The sequence below is a fragment of the Sus scrofa genome, chromosome 9 (assembly GCF_000003025.6).
Source record: "Sus scrofa isolate TJ Tabasco breed Duroc chromosome 9, Sscrofa11.1, whole genome shotgun sequence".
Lineage (NCBI taxonomy): Eukaryota > Metazoa > Chordata > Mammalia > Artiodactyla > Suidae > Sus > Sus scrofa.
This window is the reverse complement of record NC_010451.4, coordinates 98,225,330-98,250,888: the sequence shown is the minus strand read 5'-3', so window position 1 is coordinate 98,250,888 and position 25,559 is coordinate 98,225,330. Positions and strand designations below refer to the sequence as shown.

General features: G+C 36.7%; 1 protein-coding gene across 20 annotated transcripts in view; it reads right to left on the bottom strand.

Annotated features, from left to right (window-relative positions):
• The window catches only part of CACNA2D1 (calcium voltage-gated channel auxiliary subunit alpha2delta 1), a 484,869-nt gene that overhangs the window by 15,037 nt on the left and 444,273 nt on the right, over positions 1-25,559 (bottom strand). For 10 of the 20 annotated variants that reach the window (XM_013979785.2, XM_005667683.3, XM_013979783.2 and 7 more), the window contains 7 exon segments: positions 18,474-18,545; positions 17,152-17,304; positions 17,011-17,063; positions 15,499-15,554; positions 15,017-15,146; positions 12,292-12,401; positions 10,898-10,980 (listed from right to left, as the gene is read on the bottom strand). In XM_013979785.2, the coding sequence (XP_013835239.1) occupies positions 10,898-10,980; positions 12,292-12,401; positions 15,017-15,146; positions 15,499-15,554; positions 17,011-17,063; positions 17,152-17,304; positions 18,474-18,545 (657 nt within the window). 20 annotated transcript variants of the gene reach the window in all.

Sequence of the window (25,559 nt, the reverse complement as noted above, 5' to 3'; positions counted from 1 at the left end):
TTGGAATATCGTTGATTTACAACATTGTGCTAGTCTGAGGTATACAGTATATCAATTCTTTTTCAGATCCTTCTCCTATATAGGTTACTACAGAATATTAAGTAGAGTTCTCTTTACTATAAAGCAGAGCCTTATTGACTATTCGTTTTATATATAGTAGTGGGAATATGTTATTCCCAAATTTCTAATTTATCCCTCCCTCCACTTTTCCCCTTTAGTAACCATAGTGCACTTTCTGAGTCTTTTTCTGTTTTGTAAATAAGTTCACTTGTATAATACTTTTAGATTTCACATAAATGACATGAAGTTTGTCTTTGGCTTAATATGATGATTTCTAGGTCTATCTATGTTGCTGCACATGGCATTATTTCATTCTTTTTTTATGGTTGAATAATAGTCCATGGTATACATGTAACACATCTTCTTTATCTATTTCTCTGCTATTGGACATTTAGGTTGCTTCCATGCCCTGGCTATTGTAAATAGTACTTCAGTGAACACTGGGGTGCATGTATCTTTTGAAATTATGGTTTTCTCCAGATATATGGCCAGGAGTGGGATTGCTAGAACATATGGCACTTCTATATTTAGTCTTTTAGGGATTCTCCATACTGTTCTTCATAGTGGTTGCACCAATTCATATCCCCACCAACAGGGTAGCAGAGGGTCCTTTTTCTCCATACCCTATACAAAATTTATTATTTATAGACTTTTTGATGACTTTTATAGACATTCTGACTGATAGGAGGTGATAACTCATTGTAGTTTTGACTTGCCTTTCCCTATATATTTCAATATATAGATTAAATCTTCAATATATACATATTGAATTGCATGAGCTATTTGTATATTTTAGAGATTAATTCCTTATAGGTTGCTTTGTTTGCAAAGATTTTCTCCCATTCTGTGGATTTTCTTTTTTAATGGTTTCCTGTTCTGTGCAAAAGCTTTTAAGTTTCATTTGGTCCATTTGTTTATTTTTTTTTCCCATTACTCTAGGAAGTGGATGAAAAAGATATTGATGCAATTTATGTCAAGGGGCATTCTGGCTATGTTTTCCTCTAGGAGTTTTATAATATCCAGTCTTATATTTGGGTCTTTAATATATGTTGAGTTTATTTTTGTGTATAGCATTAGAGAATGTTCTAATTCCATTCTTTTATTCATAGTTGTTCAGTTTTCCAGCATCACTTATTGAAGAGACTGTCTTTTCTCCATCATATATTCTTAACCTCTTCATCATAGATTAATGGACCATGGATGTGTGGATTTATTTCCAGGCTTTCTATCCTGTACACTGACCTATATTTCTGTGTGTGTGTGTGTGTGTGTGTGTGTGCCAGAACCATACTCTTTTGATGACTGTAGCTTTGTAGTATAATCTGAGGTCAGAAGCTTGACTCTTCCAGCCCTCTTTTTCTTCATCAGGGTTGCTTTGACTATTCAGAAGTCTTTTGTGTTTCCATAAGAATTTAATTTTTTTCTGTTCCAGTTCTATGAAAAATGTCATTGTAGTATGGTAGTGTTTGCATTGAATGTATAGATTGCCTTGGGTAGTATAGTCATTTTGACAATATTGATATTTCCAATCCAAAAACATGGTATATGTTTCCATCTGTTTGTGTGATCTTCCATTTATCAGCATCTTATACTTTTCAGTGTACAAATCTTTTGCCTCCATAGGTAGATTTATTCTTAGGTATTTTATTCTTCTTGATGCAATGGTAAATAGGATTGTTGCCTTAATTTCTATTTCTAATCTTTTGTTTTTAATATATAGAAAGGTGAGAGATTTCTGTGGATTAATTTTATATCTTGCAACATTACCACATTCACTGATGAGCTCTAGTAGTTTTCTGATAGCATCTTTAGAATTTTCTATGTAAAGTATCATATTGTCTGCAAACAGGGGCAGTTTTATTTCTTTTCCGGTTTGGTTTACTTTTATTTGTTTTTCTTCTCTGAGTGCCATGACTAGGACTTCCAAAACTATGTTGAATAAAAGTGGTGAGAGTGAACATCCTTGTCTTGTTTGGGATCTCAGAGGCTTTCAACTTTACACTGTTGAGCATGATGTTAGTAGTCCTTTTGTCATATATGACATTTATAATAATGAGGTAGCATCTCTCTAGGCCCAGTTTTTGTAAGTTATCATAAATTGGTGTTGAATTTTGTCAAAAGCTTTTTTGTGTCTACTGAGATAACCATATCGTTTTTATTCTTCAGTGTGTTAATGTAGTGTATCACATTGACTGTTTTGCAGATTTTGAAAAATCCTTGCATCCCTGAGATAAATCCCACTTGATCATGGTATATGATCCTTTTAACTTACTGTTGTATTCTGTTCACTAGTATTTTGTTGAGGATTTTTGTATCTATGTTCATCAGTGACAGTTTCTTCTTTTGTGGTATCTTTGACTGGTTTTGGTATCAGGGTGATGGTGGCCTCACAGAATGAGTTTGGGAGTGTTCCTTCTACAGTTTTTTGGAAGAGTTTCAGAAGGATAGTTGTTAACTCTTCTCTAAATGTTTGACAGAATTTGCCTGAAAAGCCATCTGCTTCTGGACTTGTTTGTTGAAAGTTTTTAATTATAGTTTCACTTTTGGTAATTGTGATTGGTCTATTCATATTTTCTATTTCTTCCTTGTTCATTATTGACTTACAAAGACTGTTCCATTTCTTCAGGTTGTCCATTTTATTGGCATATAGTTGCCTGCAGTAATCTCTTATGATCCTTTGTGGGTTTTTTTGGTGTCAGTTGACTTCTACATTTTTCACTTCTAATTGTACTCATTTGAACCCTTTAGCTTTATTTCATATTGAGTCTAGCTAAAAGTTTATTGATGTTGTTGATCTTTTAAAAGACTTTCCCATTAGACAAGCTTTTGTGCCTCCCATAGGTTACTGGTATTGCACTTTCATTTTCAATTGTCTCTGATGTTTCTTGATATCCTTTTTAATTTTTTCAGTGATCTACTGGTTGTTTAGTATCATATTGTTTAGCTTACATGCTGGTGTATTTTACACTTTTTTCCTTGTAGTTGATTTCTAATCTCATAGCCCTGTGTCTCAAAAAGATGTTTGATGTAATTTCAGTTTTTGTTAATTTACTGAGGCTTTCTTGGTGGTCCATGATGAGATCTCTCCTGGAGAATGTTCCAGATGCACTGGACTGGAATGTGTATTCAGTTGCTCTCAGAATGGTCTACAAATATCAATTAAGTCCATCACCTGGTGTAATGTGTCATTTATGGGCTATTTCTTTATTGATATTCTGTCTGGGTGATCTGTCCATTGATGTAAGTGGGGTGTTAAAATCCCCTACTGTTACTGTCAACTTCACATTTTATGGCTGTTAGCAGTTGCCTTATATACTGCCTTATATACTCCTGTGTTGGGTACATATAAATGTATAATTACTGTATCTTCTTCTTTGATTGCTTGATCATTATGGAGTGTCCTTCTTTATCTCCTATAACAGCCTTTACTTGAACGTCTACCTTGTCTGATTTGATTATTAGTAATCCAGCTTTCATTTGATTTCCATTTGCATGGAATGTCTTTTTTCATCTTGACTGTCTAGGGCCAAGAATTGAAATGGGTCTCCTGTAGACAGCATATATAGAGGTCTTGTTTTTATATCCATTCAACCAGTCTGTATCTTTTTATTGGAGCACTTAATCCATTTACATTTAAGGTAATTATCGATATATATGTTCCTAATGCCTTTCTGTTAATTATTTTGGATTTGATTTTGTAGGTCTATTTTTCTTCCCTTCCTCTTTTATTCTCTTATGATTTGATGACTATCTTAATGTTGTGTTTGGATTGCAGTTACTATTAATTTTTGAGAGAGCAGTCTATATATACAGAAGATTGGCATAAGCTGTTGATCTCTTAATTTCAAATGTATTTCCAATATCCCGCATTTGTACTCTCCTCTTCTCACAATTGCTGGGTTTTTTTTTTATCACTATTTGTGTGTGGATGATTTCCTACCTTTACTGTATGTTTGCCTTCTCCAGTGAACATTCCCCTTTGAAACTTTCCTGTTTCTATTTGGGCTTTTGTGTTCCTCCCAGAGAATTCCCTTTAGCATTTGTTGCAAACCTAGTTTGGTGGTGCTGAATTCTCTTAGCTTTGGCTTGTCTGTAAAATTTTGATATCTCTGTCAAATCTTAATGAGAGCCTTAGTGGGCAGTATTCTTGGCTATAGTTTTTTTTTTGTCTTTTCTTTTTAGGGCTGCACCTGTGGCATACGGAGGTTCCCAGGCTAGGGGTCTAATCAGAGCTACAGCTGCTGGCCTACACCACAGCACAGAAATGCCCAATGTGTGCTGATTCTGCGACCTACACCATAGCTCATGGCAAGGGCAGATCCCTAACCCACTGAGCAAGGCCAGGGATCAAACCCACAACCTCATGGTTCCTAGTTAGATTTGTTTCTACTGTGCCACGAGGCTGTAGATTTTCTTTCATTACTATAAATGTATTGTGCCACTTCCTTGTTGCTTTTAATATTTTTTCTTTTATTTTTGTCAGTTTGATTAATATGTGTCTTCACATGTTCCTCTTTGGATTTATCCTGTACGGCACTCTCTGTGTTTACTGGACTTGTGCGAGTGTTTCCTTTCCCATAATAGGGATGCTTTGGGCTATTATTTCTTCAAATATTTTCTCAGGCTCTTCTCTCTCTTTTCTACTGGGACCCCTATAATGCAAATGTTGTTGCATTTAATGTTCCAGAGGTCCCTTAGACTTTCCTCATTTCTTTTCATTCCTTCTTTGTTCCATGGCAGTATTTCCACCGATCTGTCTTCCAACTCATTCATTTTCTTTCTCATTTAGTCTATTGATTCCTTCCAGTTCATTTTTCACTTCAGTTATTGTATTAATCATATGTTTATTCTTAAATCTAGCTCTTTGTTAAACATTTCTTATATCTTCTTTGTCTGTACCTCCATTCGTTTTCTGAGATCTTGGATCATTGCTACTGTCATTACTACGAATTATTTTTCAGGTAGACTGCCTGTCTCCACTTCACTTAGTTGCTGTTCTGGGGTTTTATCTTGTTCTCTTGTCTGGAACATATTTCTTTGCCATCTCATTTTGTCTAACTTTGTGTTTGTGGTCTCTGTATTACAGCCTGCAAAAATGTAATTCCTCTTGCATCTGATGTCTGTCCCCTGGTTGGGTAAGAGTGGTTTAGGGGCTTGTGCAGGCTTCAGGGTATAAGTGGACTAATGTCTGCCCACTGGTGGGTAGAGCTGGGTCTTGTCCATCTGGTGGGCAGAGATGTGTCAAGGGCTGTATTTAGAGATGAGATGGATGTAGACTCAGGGTGACATTAGGCAGCCTGTCTGCTGATGGGTAGGACTGTGTTCCACACGATTGGTTGTTTGGCATGAGGTGTCCTAGCACTGGAGTCTGTAGGCTGTTGGGTAGGTTCAGGTCTTGGTGCCAAAATGGCAACCTTCAGGATAGCTTACACTGATGAATATTGCCAGTGGCCTCTGCTACCAGTGTCCTTGCCCCCACTGTGAGCCACAGCCAACCCCTGCCTCCCCAGGAGACCCACCAAGACCTGCAAATAGGTCTGCATGTGATTCCAAAGGAGTCACTGCTTTTTCCTAGATCTCAGTGCATATGAAACCTTGTGAGTGACCTCCAAAAGAGGATTTTCTGTTTATCCCCAGTCCTGTCATGGCCCTGTGTTCAAGCCCTCCTGGCCTTTGACACCAAAAGCTGTGCAGGCTCCTCCTCTTGATGACATAATTTCAGGCTGGGGAGTGTGAGGTGTGGAAGAACCTCTGTGCTATAATTTTCAAGTTTATGAATTTCCCACCTGTTATGTATGGAATTCGATTACATGCTGAAAGAACACCTTCTACCATCTGGTTTTGGCTTCTTTTTGCCATTGGTAGGTTCTAGACTTTTTTGTTGATGGCTGTTTAGCAGTTAGTTGTTATTTTGACGGTTTCATGAGAGGAAGTGAGCTCAGGTTGTTCTACTCTGCCATCTTATCTCCCATCTGCCCCAAGGTTTTAAGACAAGGTATACTGGTGGCTAAAATTCTCTTCAATTTTCTCGTGTAAGACAAGTATGACTAAACCCTTACTCTGCCCTTCTTGCCCCAACCAGAATCTAGGGTGACTCACTGCAAATAGTGAGAACATAATACTTTTTAAATTTAAATAAATTTAGATGTAAATTTTCCCCATAGAAGATTTTCTGGTAATTTTTGTAAGAAATTTTTGCTATAATGTAGTCATCAATACATTTCCTTCAAAAGACAAATCACTGGTGAAATATCCACCAAGTATAGTTAGCTTTCGAATTTAGATAGGTCTATACTCACGTTACCCACAGCAGCTTCAAAGAAAATGCACATTTAAAATTGTTTAGGCAGGTAGATACTACACATAACTCTTTCCATTTCCTACACAGCACTTTAACACATACCACATTAAGTCAAGAGGTAGGTTAAATGTATGTGTGTATACACACATTTACACACATTTAATATGCATATTTCATTTTTCATGTATCCAATAATGTTTTTATAAACTAAGTTTTGCATAAAATAATGAATTTCCTCAATAGTACATATTGAGGAACTATCTTCTTTGATAAACTTTAGCTTTGTTTTTCTATTTAAGGCGTTTTTTGACACGAGCTTTTAAACACTTGTGTTTTAAAGGAGTTCTCATGGTACAAGGCTTCATAATTGGTTACCTATATAAACTATATCTTCTTTAAATTCCCAAGGGTGAAAAAGTTCTACCTTTTAAAGAAAGTCATTCTTTCTAGGTATCTAAAGATCTCGTCCTTTAGAAGATTTTAGAGATGGCATCACCATTCTAGCTTTCCTGTGAGCAGGAACTAACCTACCACAAATTCCTGGTTTTAGCCAGACTAACACTGAAGCTTCAACTTAGACCTGTACTGATCCTCAAAATGAGGAACAACTGCCATGTAACCTCTCAATATTTTTTGTAAGAGTTTATTTTTTTCAACTCATTATTATTTTAGAGAGCATGATATTTGTTATATAAACACTCAAGTTGTATAGACTAGGCTCAATGTTCTATATGGCTAACTGTGGGCTTTTAAATACCCAGCCTAAGTCTTTATTAACATATATACTGTCTACATCATCTTTTCACGACTATTCATTATGTTCCTCAAGGACACAATGATACCAAGGAATGACAAACATAATCTTCCCATCTTTCAAACATTATTTCATTAAAGTGGATCAATTCCATTCAATTGGCCCACAGCGATATTTATTTTCTTGGTAAATTTATAGCGAAGGTGAGAAAAAAAATCATCTTAAGAAAATTAAAAATTAGTTTTTGTGGGGGAGGGTCTTAGATGAAAAAAAATTGCTTGTTACCTATAGGTTTTAAAAATAAAGGTAAGAAGGGAGCCAACTTATTCAAATACAGTCGACATGCATTTTTTTGTGTTTAAGTGGTAGCCTATGAATCTTACTAAAAAATTCTGTGATTGATAGAAGTGAACTTTTGAATCAAAGGTGAAAATATACTCAATATTTACATTATTCCTCATCTACAAAATATAATGTAATTTTTATCATTCTCTAGTTTGTTTCTATTATGCTCACAAATAGGGACAATTATAGCAAATATGATTTATAGAAAATATAATTTTAACTGTAATTTTCATACAAATTTTATGATTACCTATGTAATCTTCTTTAAGGGACCAATGAAATGATATTTCCAATAGCTACCTATATCTCAATTTTAAAAAAATATCCAAAGAGAAGGGTTATAATTTTGGTCTTTTACAATTAGCTAAGTTTCCTTCACTTGGAATCTTTTTGCTATGAAAACAATTATTTTCTTATTCCAGAACAATTTTAGTTGTTTTCTGACACTCCTGCTACTCCACTCCCCCACCCCCGCCATGAGCTGACTCCATATACAGTAATGGTCACATCTCCATCTAGTGGTTTTCTAACCAGTGAGTACCTGGATAGCAATGAAGAATGAACACACCAAAAGTTGCTCTTGTAAAAACAATCATGATTCCAGAGCATCAATAAAGAAACTGTAAGAGTATATATGGAACCCTGAATACAAACTTGGGCCCTAAAATACCTATTTAGTGGTATTGAATATGTAATTCAGAAATTTGTCATGGGCTACTGACTTATATAATGCAAGTAATATTAAAGTAAAATGAATTTGTAAATTGGAAGCACTTACATATATTTGGTACTCAAAATCTAAAAGCATTGTTTAAGCCATATATATTTGAAAAGAAAAATTAGAATAAAGAGGTTAGGAGTTATTAAATAATGCTTGGTAAAACTGAAATGGCTCATTAATTTTTATGTTAGCATCTTTTAAAACTAAATTGATAATAGTTTTAATAACTTTCACTTAACAGAAATACCCTAACGGCAATTATTAAAACTAAGATATCATGAAGCAGGTATAATTTTTTTCTCCACATTGACTTAATCTTTATACAAAACCTTATGAGAAATGACTGTTTTTTAAATAATGACAGGAGGAGTTCCCGTCGTGGCGCAGTGGTTAACGAATCCGACTAGGAACCATGAGGTTGCGGGTTCGGTCCCTGCCCTTGCTCAGTGGGTTAACGATCCGGCGTTGCCGTGAGCTGTGGTGTAGGTCGCAGACGCGGCTCGGATCCCGCGTTGCTGTGGCTCTGGCGTAGGCCGGTGGCTACAGCTCCGATTCAACCCCTAGCCTGGGAACCTCCATATGCCGCGGGAGCGGCCCAAGAAATAGCAACAACAACAACAACAAAAAGACAAAAGGACAAAAAGACAAAAAAAAAAAAAAAAAAAAAAAAAAAAGTGTCAAATTGTAAAAAAAAAAAAAAAAAAAAAAAAAAAAAAAATAAATAATGACAGGAAACTGATATGCTCTATTCTAGGTTAGAAACATACATAACTTTTGAAATCAGATTTTACAAAACATTACTACTGGCATTTTAATAACCTGGCTTCAGGACACTTATTATAGTTGATTTAGGAATATGGATTATTTTTTAAAATTTCAAGCCAAACCGAAAAACAAAGAAAAATTAGAGAAAGTGACTGACCATCCACACCACATGAAAACTTGCAGTAAAATGAAGATAGGAGCTGACATCATGGTACAGGCACGACTCGTTGTGCATATAAGTTGATCCTATTAATAACGGGCAAAGTAGCAAATACAGGAAAAAGAAAGAAAACACAGAAAAGAAGACACACAAGATGAGATTTCATGCAATTTGCTGGCAGTTAGCAGTTTATGTGAGCCTCCATCCAGAGCAGATTCACAGTGACCATTGCAAATAAGCATTACCAAAATATTCCACTGCTAAAAAAACACAAGACACTATTAGCACATTCAGCTACTGAGCAAGAGTTGTACTTTCACACACAATCCACTCTATAATTTTTGTCTTAGTCAAATCTTCATTACTCATTGATCAAAAAAGATAGTTTCCTATGACGAAAATATTTGGGTAATAGGCTTTTATACGATCTTTAAAGTTCATCTGAATGAATCTCAGTCTTTGGTGACAAATAGTTGAGATGAGTGAAGTTTTCTTCCCTAAGGAGCAATGCTACCCTTGGGCCCACATACAACATTCTTTGGGGAACTATTTGACATGGGCAATGCCCCTGAAGATATAGTAGAACAACAGAAGTCCTACTATCCAGATTTTATTTAAGATACACTGTAGAATGGCAGAAATCAAGTAGCTGCAACTTTGAATCACTTTCCCCATCAAAGAGGAATGATCAAGAGTCCTTACAGAAAAACTTCCTTTTTTTTTTTTTTAAGCCTTATTCCACATCACTGATTTTATTTCTTCTTTGTTCTTCTTACAATTTATATTATCTACTTCCATAATATGTATCAATGGATATGACTTATGCTTTTCTGGAACAAATGTGGCTATTTGTATTTGAGTAAATAAGCGCATAGTATGTATCTGTTCTAAATAAATGACCTCTATAAATGTATGTTAATATATAAATGATCTGACTTTTTAGAGTAAACAATTCATAAGATAATGCTTTATGCAAAAAGAGGCACACCTTGAAGAATTGAGAAATATTATATATTTAAAATTTTAGTTGTTATAAAATGAGAAATTTTTATGTGGGCTTTATGTTTGAGAATAAAATTTTAAAATAATGTGAAAAGAGTAAAGTTGCTTCTGTACATAGTAAGTCTGAATGGTATTTATGAGAGGAAGATAGCTAACCTGTAGCAAAAAGTAGTAGTCATCTTTGGATGTTTAAGATTTTATCTACTTAATCCTGTATTGCTCTGATGTAACTGCAAACAATATAAAAAATAATACAATTAAGAGAAATAATATAAACCTTGTCAGTAACTGAATTAGAAATATGTAAAAATAAAATTTACAAAATAAGAGAACAACAGCTGTTCAGCAAGTTTTTATATATACTGAATGATAACTAAACACAAACTAATGAAAGTTATCTTTATTATAACATTTTCATATCTTCAGGACTGGAATATAAATGGAGGCGGGCAACTCATATAATACTAGTAACATTTACATTAGTTACTGTTTATTAGCATGTCTTTTAAATCATCAATTTTGTGATGTTGGGCTAGTAATTGACTGGAATTGTGTTTGAAAGTACAATTTCTGTGGGAAGGACAGAGAGAAGAAGCAACTGTTAAGCTTCTGCTAACCATGAAAAATATTGAAATGAAAAATCTATCTACCAGCAAGTACATCATGTTCATGAGAAACACTATGGTTAAGACATTATGTTGGAGTTAAAATTGCAATTTGTCTCCTTAAATTCTTATGAACAATAAACCACTAAGTTACATGTTTAACATAGTAAATATTTGTTCTTACCAAGGCATTGTTATCAAAACAGACATCAGGCCCTTTTCGGTATCTGGGTTGCTTAACCATATCACAAGGATCTGGACCGTCAGCTAAAGAAACCCATTAAGGAATATGAAGTTACCTTTTTTCCCATACAATTAAAAAAATACAATGTACTATATTTTTCAAAAGCAGTTAAGCAAAACCTATTCTGCTGTTCCAGTTCCACAGAACCAGCTCAAACCCTATGGGACGTAAAGGAACTCAATTGCCACAAACTCTCATCAGGCTGTGTGAAGAGATCAACTCTTAATCTTAACTGTTACACAGCATGGTCACTGTCACAGACAGAACACTCAGTAAGTATTTGCAGAATATAAGTGGATGAATTGTGCTAATGATGCAGAGTATAAGACATGTAGGAGCATAAGGGAGGACCTAGGTGCCCCAGATTTAGCAAGACAAAAAATATCAAACACAGGTGAGGGCTATTTTTTCCCAGAAACAGTGTGGTAAATGCAAAAACTAAAGGTGGTCTAAGAACCTCAGCCTGCAATGCTTCAAATGGACATTGCACTGTCATTTGGCATATTTACCACCAGATGTGATTTTAGCATTACTACTACCTCAAAACAGGATTTCTTTTCTTTTCTTTTTTTTTTTTTTTCTTTTTTGGACCGCACTCACGGCATATGGGGTTGAATTGGCATTGTAGCTGCTGGCCTACACCACAGCCACAGCAATGCCATATCCAAGCCACGTCTGCAACCTACACCACAGCTCATGACAATGCCGGATCCTTAACCCACTGAGTGAGGTCAGGGATCCCTAGTCAGATACATTTCCATTGAGTCATGATGGGAACTCTGATATCCTTTTTATGGCTGAATAATCATTGGTCAGAGGTAGGGACCACACCAGACTCCATTTTTGATGACTGGCTGTTGACAAGCTGTCAAACCACAACATTCTTTTCCCTGCTATCCCACATCTGGGTGAGCTGCCAGCAAAGACTTGAGTGTTCCCCCCTTCGGCACCACTTGGAAGTTTGGGCCAACAAACCCTGGGCAGCACTGACAGAAACCCAGCACCACTCTCTAACTGTAGTAAAAACCTGAACCAGGCACTCCTCCCTGCTCTTACCAGCCATTCTTGGAGTTACCTGGGACCCCGCACTGTTCTCTCCACAAAGCCTCATCATTCAAGTAAGAAGCCTCTCACATTCTCTCGCTGCCTGTGCAGCATCATCAGTCTTAACATCTAAACCAAATTTTGTGTGAAGGGTCCACCCTGCCTCTGCCAGGTGATCTCAGCACTCCGTGCTGGTTTTCTCTTTATGAGCACGAACACTGTGACAAGGTTAAAAATGCACAGCTTTAGGATGGCTTTCCATTCCGAACCTCTCCCACGTCAAAGGATACAAGTCTGCTCAGCTTGTATGAGCAATCGTGTGTCACAAGGACAAGTCCCTTTGCTCTCAACCATTATGAATATTAAGTTGGTGTTCATAAGTTTTTCAACGTGAAAGATTCTGTAAAAGAAATATTTTTTAAAATTGCAGAAAATATTACCACTTGGGAAAAAAATAAAGAGCTTTCAAAGACTTTTACATATTAAAATGAAAGAAAATATGACCTTTGGAAACAAAGCGTCACCTACACAAACAGTAAAACTGAATGAGAATGATTTAAGAAGAGAAAGATTACCATGTTTTATTTATTAACATGGACATGTTTTCTGTCAAATGAATACTAAAAAAATTGCAATGGGAGATGTTAGAAGGGTGACCTTTGTTTCTTACGTGAGAGTCCTCAGGGCAAAATAAGCACTATTGGTGACATTCATAAAAAATGTTTTTATTTTAGATGCTTAAGGAATTGTGGTAATTATCACTGAGAATGTGTCAAAGTTACCTTATTTTACAGTGAAGGAAACTAGGAGCACAAAAAAGGCTCAGCATCTTGGCCAAGCTAATGGCAGAGTAAAGCCTAGATCAATGCTCTTCAACTAAGTTTCTGTGAAGAAGGAAAAGTCTTCAGCTTTGTGCAGTATGGTAAACTATTGCCCCATAAGGCTACTGAGCACATGAAATGTTGACCAGTGTTACCAAGGCATGAAATTTTAGTATATTAACTGCAATTCAGGATTGAAATTGGCACCGATGTCTGGTTATTACTAATCTCAGACAACACAGGTATAGACAGAATAGAGGGCTTTGAATTCTCTGCAATGTTTTTTCACATTTTAAGCTGCTTTTGCCTTCTTTAGCAAATGCAGCTCTATTATTAGAAAGCTATTTCTCAAAGAAGTGGGATTTTCTTTCTTTTTACCAAATAAACTTAGGACACAAGCATAAAGCACATCAAAAGAAATCTTGATTCAACTTAATAACTAACATTGATCTTTACCTTACCATTTAATATTATTGATCTTTACCATTTAACTTAGTCAATTTTTAAGTACATATTGTTATTCTTGGATATCAATTAATGAAAGTACACACTGCTATTATTGTATCAATTAATGACAGGCTGAAAGACTTGAAAGTCTTTCTGTTGTACCCATGAAACATACCACAATTGTCTCCTGAAGGTGACAGCCTGATATGCTAACCTCTAACAAGGTGGTCTACTTTTTTCTGAGTACATGCCTGATCCCTCCCCTTTTGTACCCTTTGTTAAACCTCTATGTCCTAGGAGGAGGCAAAGTAAGTCATAAAATCATACTGACCATGTCTACTAAAAATTCATGCTAGTTTCAGTTAACCCCTTCCTGAAAATATATTTTTTAACTATTACAAATTTCTTTTCTGAATCCCCTAGAAACTAATTATTCCAGCCCTTTCACCTGCTCAGATTACCTCACCTCCTCATGTTTCCTCTTCTCTCTGTTAACATTTCTTCTGGAATAAGCTGTCCTCACTTACTTAAAACAAAGTGTCCCAACTCTGTGGATTTCTGCTCCATTGTCAGGGATCTTATGACATGGATTACCCCTTTCCTTTCAAAAGGTTAAAAGTTTCTACCTTGCCTTTCTCATTACAACAAAATAAAATCTCCCTCTCTTCAAATATATTTTTATGGCTACTGATGACTAAAATTAACCTTGACTTTAGGAAATGATATTTTCTCTAGTTCTTTCAGTTTCAAATCAAAGATACATTCAATTCTAAATTTGATGTTTAAATAAGTAAAACAACCTCCTACCCAAGAATATATTTTTTCTAACCTGTTCAGTAAATACAATTAATTCTACTCTTATCATAATTTTTTTTAAATGTGAAACTTTATTAGATCATGGTATGTATTTATTTTTGGTCTTTTTAGGGCCGCACCCACATCACATGGAGGTTCCCAGGCTAGGGGTCTAATCAGAGCTCTAGCTGCTGGCCTATGCCAGAGCCACAGCAACACCAGATCCTCGACCCACTGAGCACGGCCAGGGATCAAACCCACAACCTCATGATTCCTAGTTGGATCTGCTGCGCCATAACGGGAACTCCTCTTATCAGAATTAATAAAATTTCTGAAATTATCTCTTTATTAGAAATATATATATATTTTTTGTCTTTTTTTTGCTATTTCTTTGGGCCGCTCCCGCAGCATATGGAGGTTCCCAGGCTAGGGGTCGAATCGGAGCTGTAGCCACTGGCCTACGCCAGAGCCACAGCAACGCAGGATCCGAGCCGCGTCTGCGACCTACACCACAGCTCACGGCAACGCCGGATCATTAACCCACTGAGCAAGGGCAGGGACTGAACCCGCAACCTCATGGTTCCTAGTCGGATTCGTTAACCACTGCGCCATGATGGGAACAACTCCTAGAAATATTTTTGTATGGATTCTTTTAGACAAAAATAGTATTGTCAAATTCTTCGGTGTTCTACCTAAAAGTAGGTACAAATTTCTTTGTCACATAATTATTATCGTTGGAAGGATTACAATTTACCAACATTAGAATTAGTTTTAAAACTGTACATTTTAAAACCTTCAGAGAAACTGAACTCTATGATGTCCTCAACTTAAAATAATTACTCATATCCCTCATACTAAAATGACAATCTGCATTATTTTCTGTAATGATTATACAAGTGAATACACCTTCTCAGTGAAATAAGACTAGTTTAGAAATGAAGAAACACATTACCTGGAACAGTTACCACAGTCCAAGACCCCACTGAAGGATTTGCTATCATTATCAAAGAAATACTGGGTTTGTTCAGTAATGCAACTCTGCTTTGACAGAGAGGCGGTAAAGTCATCATCTTCCATCTCAACTGTGGGGAAACAAAGACCATCATCTTGAGTGACACTCGTCAGTCTCCCAGAGACTTCATTCCTCAGAGAGCAGGCACCTTAGCTGGCTTGTTTACAGCTGTGGTATAGTGACTGCCCCTAAGAGGTGCCCAATAAATAGCAATAGAATAAATGAATTCAAATACCTAACAGCTACATAACAGAGACCAAAATGACCTATGAATATTTCTAAGGCACTAGGAAAATTCTGACAAAAAGATTTCAACCTACAAAAGTGTCAAATAGACTATACACACTTTCTGAGTTTTGAACTAAGCATATCCAAAAAGAAAATTTTAATTGTTATTATGATACCATCTGAGCATTACATACCTGCTTCAAGAAGTCGTGGAAAGGTCAAACTCAAGAGAAACTGCTGTAGAATAGACCTGAATTTTAAATATGAAAAATTATTGAAAATATCTAGATATTTCATGTATTATTACATTATATATATTATATATCATTTCATACATAAACTATTTTTGCACATACACATAAATATTTCTTTTTCATCTTTTTTGGAATAATTGAAAATTTTCTAATAGAAAGTTTTGAAGCATTTCTATATAAGTATTTCTTACATTATACAAGACATTGTAAATATTTTCCTATATAAGAACTGAGAGCAAGGAGAAGTGCTAACTCTGAGGATATTTTCATTTTGGTACTTTTCACACTCTAGATTTTCTCCTTATATTAGTTTTTAAAGCCCTGAGGTGGGAACCGCCCCCCCCCCAAATGAATCTGTTCTATGGGGTTACAAACTATAATATAAAACATAATTGTAGACACATAATGTGGCATTCATGAAATAAAATCTATGTTTTATATAGAGAGCAAATGGGACATTTCAGTTTCACAATAAATGACAATTGAGCAAAATATTAGTAAAGACTAATCTGGAACTGAATTTATTTAAACAAAAAGTTGGCGTGGGAAGAGCTGGGAAGGAGGTAGGTAGGTTCTAGCCAGAAAATAGCATCATTTCATAGATGATGATGAAATTTAGAGAACTTAAGTAAATTACTATTTACATATTGGGATGACAGAAAGCAACATTTTTCACTACTTTTTTCAGAAAACATTGGATTTTTAATATAAAATCTTTGCGACTTTAATAACATGCTATAATCATTTAATTTTAGTCTACATGGAATAAAATTTAAAATACAGTAGGGTAATGATACGAAAGAAAGATTGAAAGGGAAGAAGGGAGAGAATGGACCCAGACACAACAGGAGCTTTAGTTATTTGACTAACCAGAACCAAACTATGACAAATTTGATATTGCAGACTTCCCTAGTGCCTCGATAGGAGTTTAAATGTCTACTTTTTATGTAAGAGGGCAAGAGGGGAGGAAGGGCAGAACCAGCGAAAGAAGGAATTAGATCCATTTCAGGAACATGATGCCTCTAAAACAATGCCAGCCTTCGTATGAAAAGTAGAGAGGTAGAAAGCTACATCATGTCATGAATTTGATCAATGAAGACATTTAACTTGGATACTGGAGGCAATTAAGAGTAACCTTATGTAGATAAATACACCTAAAATTAAAGAGTTTTAACAGATTCTTAGAAAAAAGAAGCCTCTGAAGAGGCTGAAGTGTGCAGGAACCTAACACTGTTTTCATATAAAAAGGTGAATAACTACAATGGGTTCATAGTTATCATTTAAGAAAAACAACTTATAAATATTACCATTATGTACTATAGGAAATGTAAATAATTATTATGGGAATCACTTTTTTTCATGTCACAAAATCCACATTTTCCATCAAATTCTTTTGTTGTTACTTGTTATTTCACAACACCTTTCTCTCATTACCAATAAAATTTAACTTACCATGCAGCTGCAGTGGCCCACCAGCCAATGTGTAAGATGTCTGCTATTGATGGCTATAAAATAGAATAAAAACAGTCATAATATTAATCTACACCAAGCATCCCTTAGAGAGAATGGGTGAGTAGATTGGATATTACTGACCACATATGCTGAGCGATGTCCTGCTCCTTGTTTTGGTGCAGCACCAGGCTCACACACTGACTGATAATCGTAAGATTTGTTAAAAGCATAAACTGATATATTAACCAGGTGTCTCATCAAACTTGGGTCAATCTCTCCAAAAAACCTTCCAATCTGGTACAGAAAAATAAAATTAAAAAGTCTCAAATTTAAGCAAAAATATCAACACTTGAACCAGTACAGTGAAATGATACAAAGAGAACTACAACTACACAGGATCTTAAAAACAAAAGCAAGTAATAAAGCAGTGTATGACATTGTGAAAGAACTTCAGTGAGATTAGGTGTTCTTATCACTCAGTGGCTCCTTGTGCTATTTGTGGAAGCAACAGACAATTTACTAAGCATTAAGTCACAATCAAAATGTCTCTTAGGGAGTTCCCGTCATGGCGCAGTGGTTAACGAATCCGACTAGGAACCATGAGGTTGCGGGTTCAGTCCCTGCCCTTGCTCAGTGGGTTAATGATCCAGCGTTGCCGTGAGCTGTGGTGCAGGTTGCAGACGCGGCTCGGATCCCGTGTTGCTGTGGCTCTGTCATAGGCAGGTGGCTACAGCTCCGATTAGACCCCCAGCCTGGGAACCTCCATATGCCGCAGGAGTGGCCCAAAGAAATAGCAAAAAGACAAAAAAAAAAAAAGTCTCTTAGGGAAGGGAAATAAATCATAAAAATGAATGAAATGATGAAACTAGAAAAAGAATCTTGTAAGGACCATGTTGAACTAGAGTCCCATCTACAGGGCCATCCTCTAGCTAATCAACTCCAACCCATTAATATTATCATTTAGGAAAACAGTCCAGTGTTGGGAGTTTTTTTTTGTTTTTTTTTTTTTTTTTTTTTTTTTTTTTTTTTTTTAAGAGAGTCCAGATACACAGATCACAAACAAAATCAGTTGGCAATTAATTCCACTTTGTTTAAATTCTCTGTGAATCAAGTAACCTAATTGCTGCCAATTTGCAAATTGGGGATTAGAATCTTATTCTGGTTGAAACCAGCCACATATTAAGACTGATATTATCAACTGATTAATATGTGAAACTTTTCTAAATATTTCTGAGATCAAAAATAGAAAGCTCATGTTAAAATCCTTAGCTATATGTTTTGATCCTAACAGTAATTCAACTAAAAAATACAAGAAAAAATAGATTTAGGATGCATTTCTTAATGGTTTACATTACATTAAGCACTTCAGTGATCCATTTTTATCACAGTGTGAAAGAGTTTTGTAATGTTCTTAAGGAAAACACACTTTGGAAACTCTGCTCCTTCCCACTTGAGGTACATACCTGGTTAGTATAATCATCATGATTTGCCATCAAAAGAAACCCACCATCATCTAGAATCACACAATCCATTACCTATCAAAATAAAAATAACAGTTAACATTTTTTAAGGAAGGTTAGGAGTTACATTATCATTATTCTATCATTATATGTTGATGATTATAACAGTAAAAACATATGTTTAGGAGATTCTGATTAAATAAAGGATGTGCATAGATTGCTATCAAAGCATAAGGGTTTGAAATTCCATGACCATCCACCCAGTTAAAATTGTCAACTTCGTCTGAAGAAAGTATAAGAACAAATCAGAAATGATCTTTTTGGGAGTTCTCCCATGACACAGTGGGTTAAGGATCCAGCATTACTGCAGCTATGGCTTGGATTTAATCCCTGGCTGAGGAACTTCCATATGCCATGGGTACAGCCATCTTAAAAAAAGAGAAGAAAGAATCTTTTTACCTATCTAAGGTCGTTTAATGATCCAGGAAACTAGATAAACCAAAATATTTAATAATGTATGATTATCATATAATTTTAAATACATAAGATTTTGACAAGAAAGACATTTTAAAAAAATCCGTTTTAGGCACAATCTATCACAGACTTAAAAAAAGGGGGGCAGGATGAGGTTACAACTATTTTATATTTAAAATATTAGATTGTATAACGTGAGATGTAAAAGCAGAAAGCAAAACAAAAAATACTTCTGTTTGAGGTCAATCATACATTCTGAAGTATTCCTATCCAGTTACAATCATTTTCAAATGCATGAATCAATTTAATTTTTATTGTACAAAATCACAATTAAAAACATTATCTTCAGAGTAGGGCACATAATCCATTCTGTTTTCCTAATTTGGAAGGAGCTTGCTAAAAACTTTTGCTCTGAAAACAGCTAATACTGGAGTTCTCATCATGGCGCAGCAGAAATGAATCTGACTAGGAACCAGGAGGTTGCAGGTTCAATCCCTGGCCTCACTCAGTGGGTTAAAGGTTCTGGCATTGCCATGAGCTGTGGTTTAGGTTACAGACACGTCTCGGATATGGCGTTGCTGTGGCTGTGGCTGTGACATAGGCCAGTGGCTATAACTCCAATTAGAGCTCTAGCATGGGAACTTCCATATGCTGCCAGTGCGGCCCTAAAAAAAAACAACAACAACAACAAAAAAACCAAACTAAAAACAGCTAATACATGGTCTATATAAAATAGATATTACAAAAATAATGAAAATTATTGGCTTATGATTTCAAAAGACTAGGAGTGATAAAATTATATGAAACTGCTGCTCTCCTTAAATATATAGGCACATGTAAGAGGAATGAAAGAGTGAATTATCATTCTTAATTCATTAGGTGAATAATTTATCTTGTACCATTCCTATAGCATCTTCAACTCCGAACAAAGAAAGTTCACATTTGCTTTTTTAATTATACTTCATATAATTCCAAGGTTTAGATAAACATGTTTTCTCACCACTATAAATACAGTGTGAATAAATTCAGATAAAGTGCAAAAGTTGGGGAAGGATCAAGATGGAGAAAGGAGTAAGACGTCACGCTCAACTTCTCCCACAAACACATTAAAAAAACACATCTACATGTAAAACGATTTGCATAGAACTTCTACTGAATGCTGACAGAAGAATTTAAACCTCCAAATAGGCCAAGAAACTTGGCATAACTGGGTAGAACAAAAGAAAAAAGGAAAAAGGGAGAGAAAAAAGGAATCAGGACAGGACTAGCATTCCCAAGAGGTAGCTGTGAAAGAGAAAAAGAACCCACATCCTGGGAAGCCACCTAACTGACGGGGAGATCAGCCAGGACAGAGGGACCTCAAAGTTGCAGAGAAAAGTGCATCAACTGGACGGAGAAGGGCAAAGTAGAGTAAGAGCCACACAGATCATCTGAACCACCAGTCTGGACACCACAGCCTGAGATGCTTGGGTAGGAGCTGAGACTCAGGCTCTGGAGATCAGTTCCCAGGAGAGGACTAGGGTTGGATGTGTTGGGACAGCCTGAGTGGCTAAGGAGCAGTGTGCCATGGGTAAGGGAGCAGTGTGCTAATGGGTGGGGAGTGGAATGCCATGGCAGAGGGAACCCGGGAGGAGGTCTGGGCCCACAAGAGAAGCGAGGTGCCATTGCTGGGGAGGGTGAGAGCAGGAGGGGAGGACCGCCATAGGAATCTCCCTGCATGCACGTGGGCTCTTAGAGGGTGGGATGCCTTTGACACACATGCTACGGGTGGCAATAAGCTATTTGCTGGGACTACAGGAGACTGGTGCTTCTTGTGCAGGTTATGGGTGGCTGGGCACCTCTCATGAGGGGCTAAGGGCACTGGGTGGCTAAGTGCTATGTAGTGCCTCTTGCATGATCTACAGGTGGCAGGGGTAGACCACGGCTGTTTTCTTGGAGGCCAGAGTGAGGTGTGGCCTGCCACCACTGGAGGCCTGTGAGTGGGCTTCACCTGCGGCCCCAGTCACCTCAGAGGTTGGCAAAAATAAAAGAGCACCATCTGAGCACCATCCTCTGTTGCTCTCACTCCCCTGGGAACACACCTCCCCTGATGTTTCCACTGCCAAATGCTTGATCACTGTCACATCCCAGGACCCTGCAACTAGGAGCAGCTGGTGCAGTACCTCCTGCATGGGCTAAGTGGGACAGGGTGCTTCTTACATGGTCTGCAGGTGGCCAGGGCAAACCACCACAGTTATCTCTGACTCCAGAGGTGGGTGCTGCCCATCACCACTGGGGGGTCCCTGAACAGGAGCCACTTGCAGCCCCAACTACTTCAGAGGACACCACAGAGGAGGACATAGCAATGGAACACTACCTATTGTTGCTCTCACTCTCCTGGGAGATATCTGCCCTGCCGCTGCCACTGCCAAACATTCTGGCAGTGTACACATGCTTGATCACTGTCACTTTCAAGATCCTGCAACTAGGAGCAGCCTATGCAGCACCTCCTGTGGGAGCTAAGCAGAACAGGGTACTTCTTGCATGATCTACAGGTGGCAGGGGCAAACCTCCATAATTATCACTGAGTCCAGAGGTGGGCATGGCCCGCTACCACTAGGGGGTCCCTGAATAGGCACCATCAGAAGCCCCAATCACCTCAGGGGAGGGCATTACAATTTACCACTACCTGTTGTTGCTCTGAGTCACAACTGAGAACTCCCACACCCTGCTGCTGCCACTGCCAAATGTTCTAGGCACCTCATAAATCTGCCTAAGGCTGATTACTACTTCCCAGGGCCCTGCAACTAGGAGTAGACTGCACCACTTTCCTGCAACTCCTTGCTCCTGTTAAGAGCCCTGCAACCAGGCACTGACTATTAGCCCTACTCAATGCCTCCTTCTCCCTGGAAACACACTCAGCATCATGGGGATAGCAGCCTGTTCACACTGAAGAAAGAGAAAGTACATATGCAAACTCCCACACCAAAAATAAATAGTAACCCCCCACAAAATACAAAGGGGTGCTCTTGCACAGAAGTAGCCCTCCAAGCCTACAGTTTTGCTTCCTAAACTCAGAGAAAAAGAAAAACATAAGCAAAATGAAGGTCAGGAACCATTCCCAGTTAAAAGAGAATTCACCTGAAGCTGCAAACAATAAAACAGACCTCTGTAGTCTGATAGACACTGAGTCCAAAAAGGAGACAGTGAAAATACTGAAGGAATTAAGGCTGAATATCAAGGAATTAAGAGCAGATATGAACAGTAATGCAGATTACTTTAGAAAGGAACTAGAAAAGATAAGGAGGAACATAGAAAAATTAGAGAATTCATTTGCAGAGATGCAAACTGAGCTAAAGGCACTAAAGAGCAGAATGAATAATGAAGAGGAATGAATCAGTGACTTGGAAGATAGAATAATGGAAATCACTCAATTAGAACAGCAGACAGAAAACCAAATGAAAAAACACGAAAGCAATATAAGAGATCCATGTGATAATATAAAGCAGACAAATCTACTAATAATGGGAATTCCAGAAGGAGAAGATAAAGGGCATTGAAAATATATTTGAAGAAATTATGTCTGAAAACTTTCCAATTCCAAAGGAAACTGATATCAAGACATAGGAAGCACAGAGGGCCCCAACTAAGTGGAACCCAAATAGGCCCATACCAAGACATATTATAATAAAAATATCAAAAGTTGGAGTTCCCGTCGTGGCTCAGTGGTTAACAAATCCAACTAGGAACCATGAGGTTGCGGGTTCGATCCCTGCCCTTGCTCAGTGGGTTAACAATCCGGCGTTGCTGTGATCTGTGGTGTAGGTCGCAGACACGGCTCGGATCCTGTGTTGCTGTGGCTCTGGTGTAGGCTGGCAGCTACAGCTCCGATTCGACCCCTAGCCTGGGAACCTCCATATGCCGCAGGAGCGGCCCAAGAAATGGCAAAAAGACAAAAAAAAAAAAAGTCAAAATTTAAAGACAGGATTCTAAAGGCATCAAGAGAAAAACAAAGTATTAATTATAAGGGAGCTCCCATAAGGCTATCAGCTGATTTCTCTACAGAAACACTACAGGTTAGAAGAGAGTAGCAAGATATATTGAAATTTCTGAAAAGAGAAAATTTGCAGCCTTGAATTCTGTATTCAGCAAGAACATCATTGAAAATAGAAGGGGAAATAAAGAATCTCTCCAACAAACAAAAGCTAAAAGAGTACATCAATACTAAACCCATTCTAAAGGAAATACTGAAAGGGCTTCTCTGAATAAAAAAAGTAAGAAGAAATAGGATGGAGGAAACCACAACTGGAAAGCAATCACTTAAATAAGCTAGCATACAGATCTAAAAGTTGGGGCGGCGGGGGGGGAAACTACTGTAAAAGTGATGATAAACAACAACAAAAGAACAAACAAGAAGATATTAAAAAAGGATTTCAAAAATCATAGAATGTGGGAAAGGAATGTAAAAAAAATCTAGACTATTTTTTTATTTTTTAAAATATTGTGTTTGAGCCTATATGACTATCAGGCTAAAGCAAGCAGATACAGGGAGGGGTTAACATACTTAAAAAACAGGGCAACCACAAATCAAAGCATTACATTCACAAAAAATAAAAAGAAATGTACATAAGCATACAATAAATGTTAATCATCCAACAAAAAAAAAAGGAAGAAAGAAACATAGAATCAACTGGAAAACAAGGTCTAAAATGGCAATAAATACATATCTATCAATAATTACCTTAAATGTCAATGGACTGAATGCTTCAGTCAAAAGACACAGAGTGGCAAATTGGATAAAAAAGCAAAAACCTACAATCTGCTGTCTACAAGAGACTCGCTTTAGGGCAAAGGACACGTATAGATTGAAAGTGAGGGGATGGGAAAAGATACTTCATGCCAATGGACAAGACAGGAAAGCAGGAGTTGCCATACTCATATCAGACAAAATAGACTTTAAAACTAAGGCCATAAAGAAAGACAAAGAAGGACACTATTTAATGGTAAAAGGATCCATTCAAGAAGAAGATATTACAATTGTCAATATATATGCCCCTAATATAGGAACACCCAGATACCTACAGCAAATACTAACAGACATAAAAGGAGAAATTGATGGGAAAACAATAATATTATAAGACTTTAACACCCCCATCACATCAATGACAGATCCTCTAGATGGAAAATCAATAAGGCAACTGAAATCCTAAATGACGCAATAGAAAAGTTAGACTTAATTGACATTTTCTAGACATTACATCCCCAAAAAATCAGAATATACATTTTTCTCAAGGGCACATGGAACATTCTCAAGAATTGATCATATACTGGGGCACAAAGCTAACCTCAACAAATTTAAGAGTACAGAAATTATTTCCAAGTATCTTCTCTGACCACAACTAGAAATGCAACCACAGGAAAAGAAATGAGAAAAAACTAACTACATGGAGACTAAAAAAACCAATACGTCAATGAGGAAATCAAGAAGGAAATTAAAAAATACCTCGAGCAAATGAGAATGAAGACACACCCATTCAAAGTCCATGCTGCAAAATGCTGCAAAAGTAGTGCTTAGAGGGAAATTCATTGCAATACAGACCTTCCTCAAAAAAGAAGAGAAAATTCAAATCGACAACTTAACTAACCAGAATAAGAAACAAAACCTAAAGTCAGTAGAAGGAAGGAAATCACAAAGATCAGAGAGGAAATCGATAAAATAGAGATTCAAAAAACAATAGGAAAAAAATCAATAAAACCAAAAGCTGTTTCTTTGAAAGGGTAAATAAAATTGACAAACTTCTGACCAGACTCACCAAGAAGAGAAGAAAAAAACCCAAATAAACAAAATAAGAAATGAAAAAGGAGAAATCACAATGGACACTGCAGAAATAAAAAAAAAAAAAAAAAAAAAAAACCATGAGAGAATACTAACAAATTTGACAACCTAGAAGAAATGGACAACTTTCTAGAGATTTACACCCTGCCAAAACTGAATTAATTAATAGATCAACTGAACAGACTGATCATTAGAAATTAAATTGAATATGTCATAAAAACACTCCCTACAAATAAAAGACTAGAAAAGACTAGGACCTAATGGCTTCACGGGCGAATTCTACCAAACAAACAATGAGGAGCTTATACCCATCCTCCTTAAACTTTTCCAAAAGAAGAAGAAGGAACACTCCCAAAGACATTCTATGATCATCACCCTAATACCAAAACCAGACAAAGATACCTCCAGAAAGAAAACTATATTGATGAATATAGATGCAAAAAATTCTCAACAAAATTTTAGCCAACTGAATCCAACAACATATAAAAAAGATCATACACCACAACCAAGTGGGATTCATCCCAGGTTCACAAGGGTGGTTCAACATATGCAAATCAATCAAATGATATACACCACATTAACAAAAGTCAAAAACTACATGATCATCTCAATAGATTCAGAAAAAGCATTTGAAAAAGTCCAACATTCATTCATGATAGAAACTCTTACCAAAGTGGGTTCAGAGCGAACATACCTTAACATAATAAAAGCCATTTACAACAAACCCACAGCAAATATAATACTCAGTGGAGAAAAGGTGAAAACATTCCATTAAAATCTGGAACAAGTAAGGATGCCCA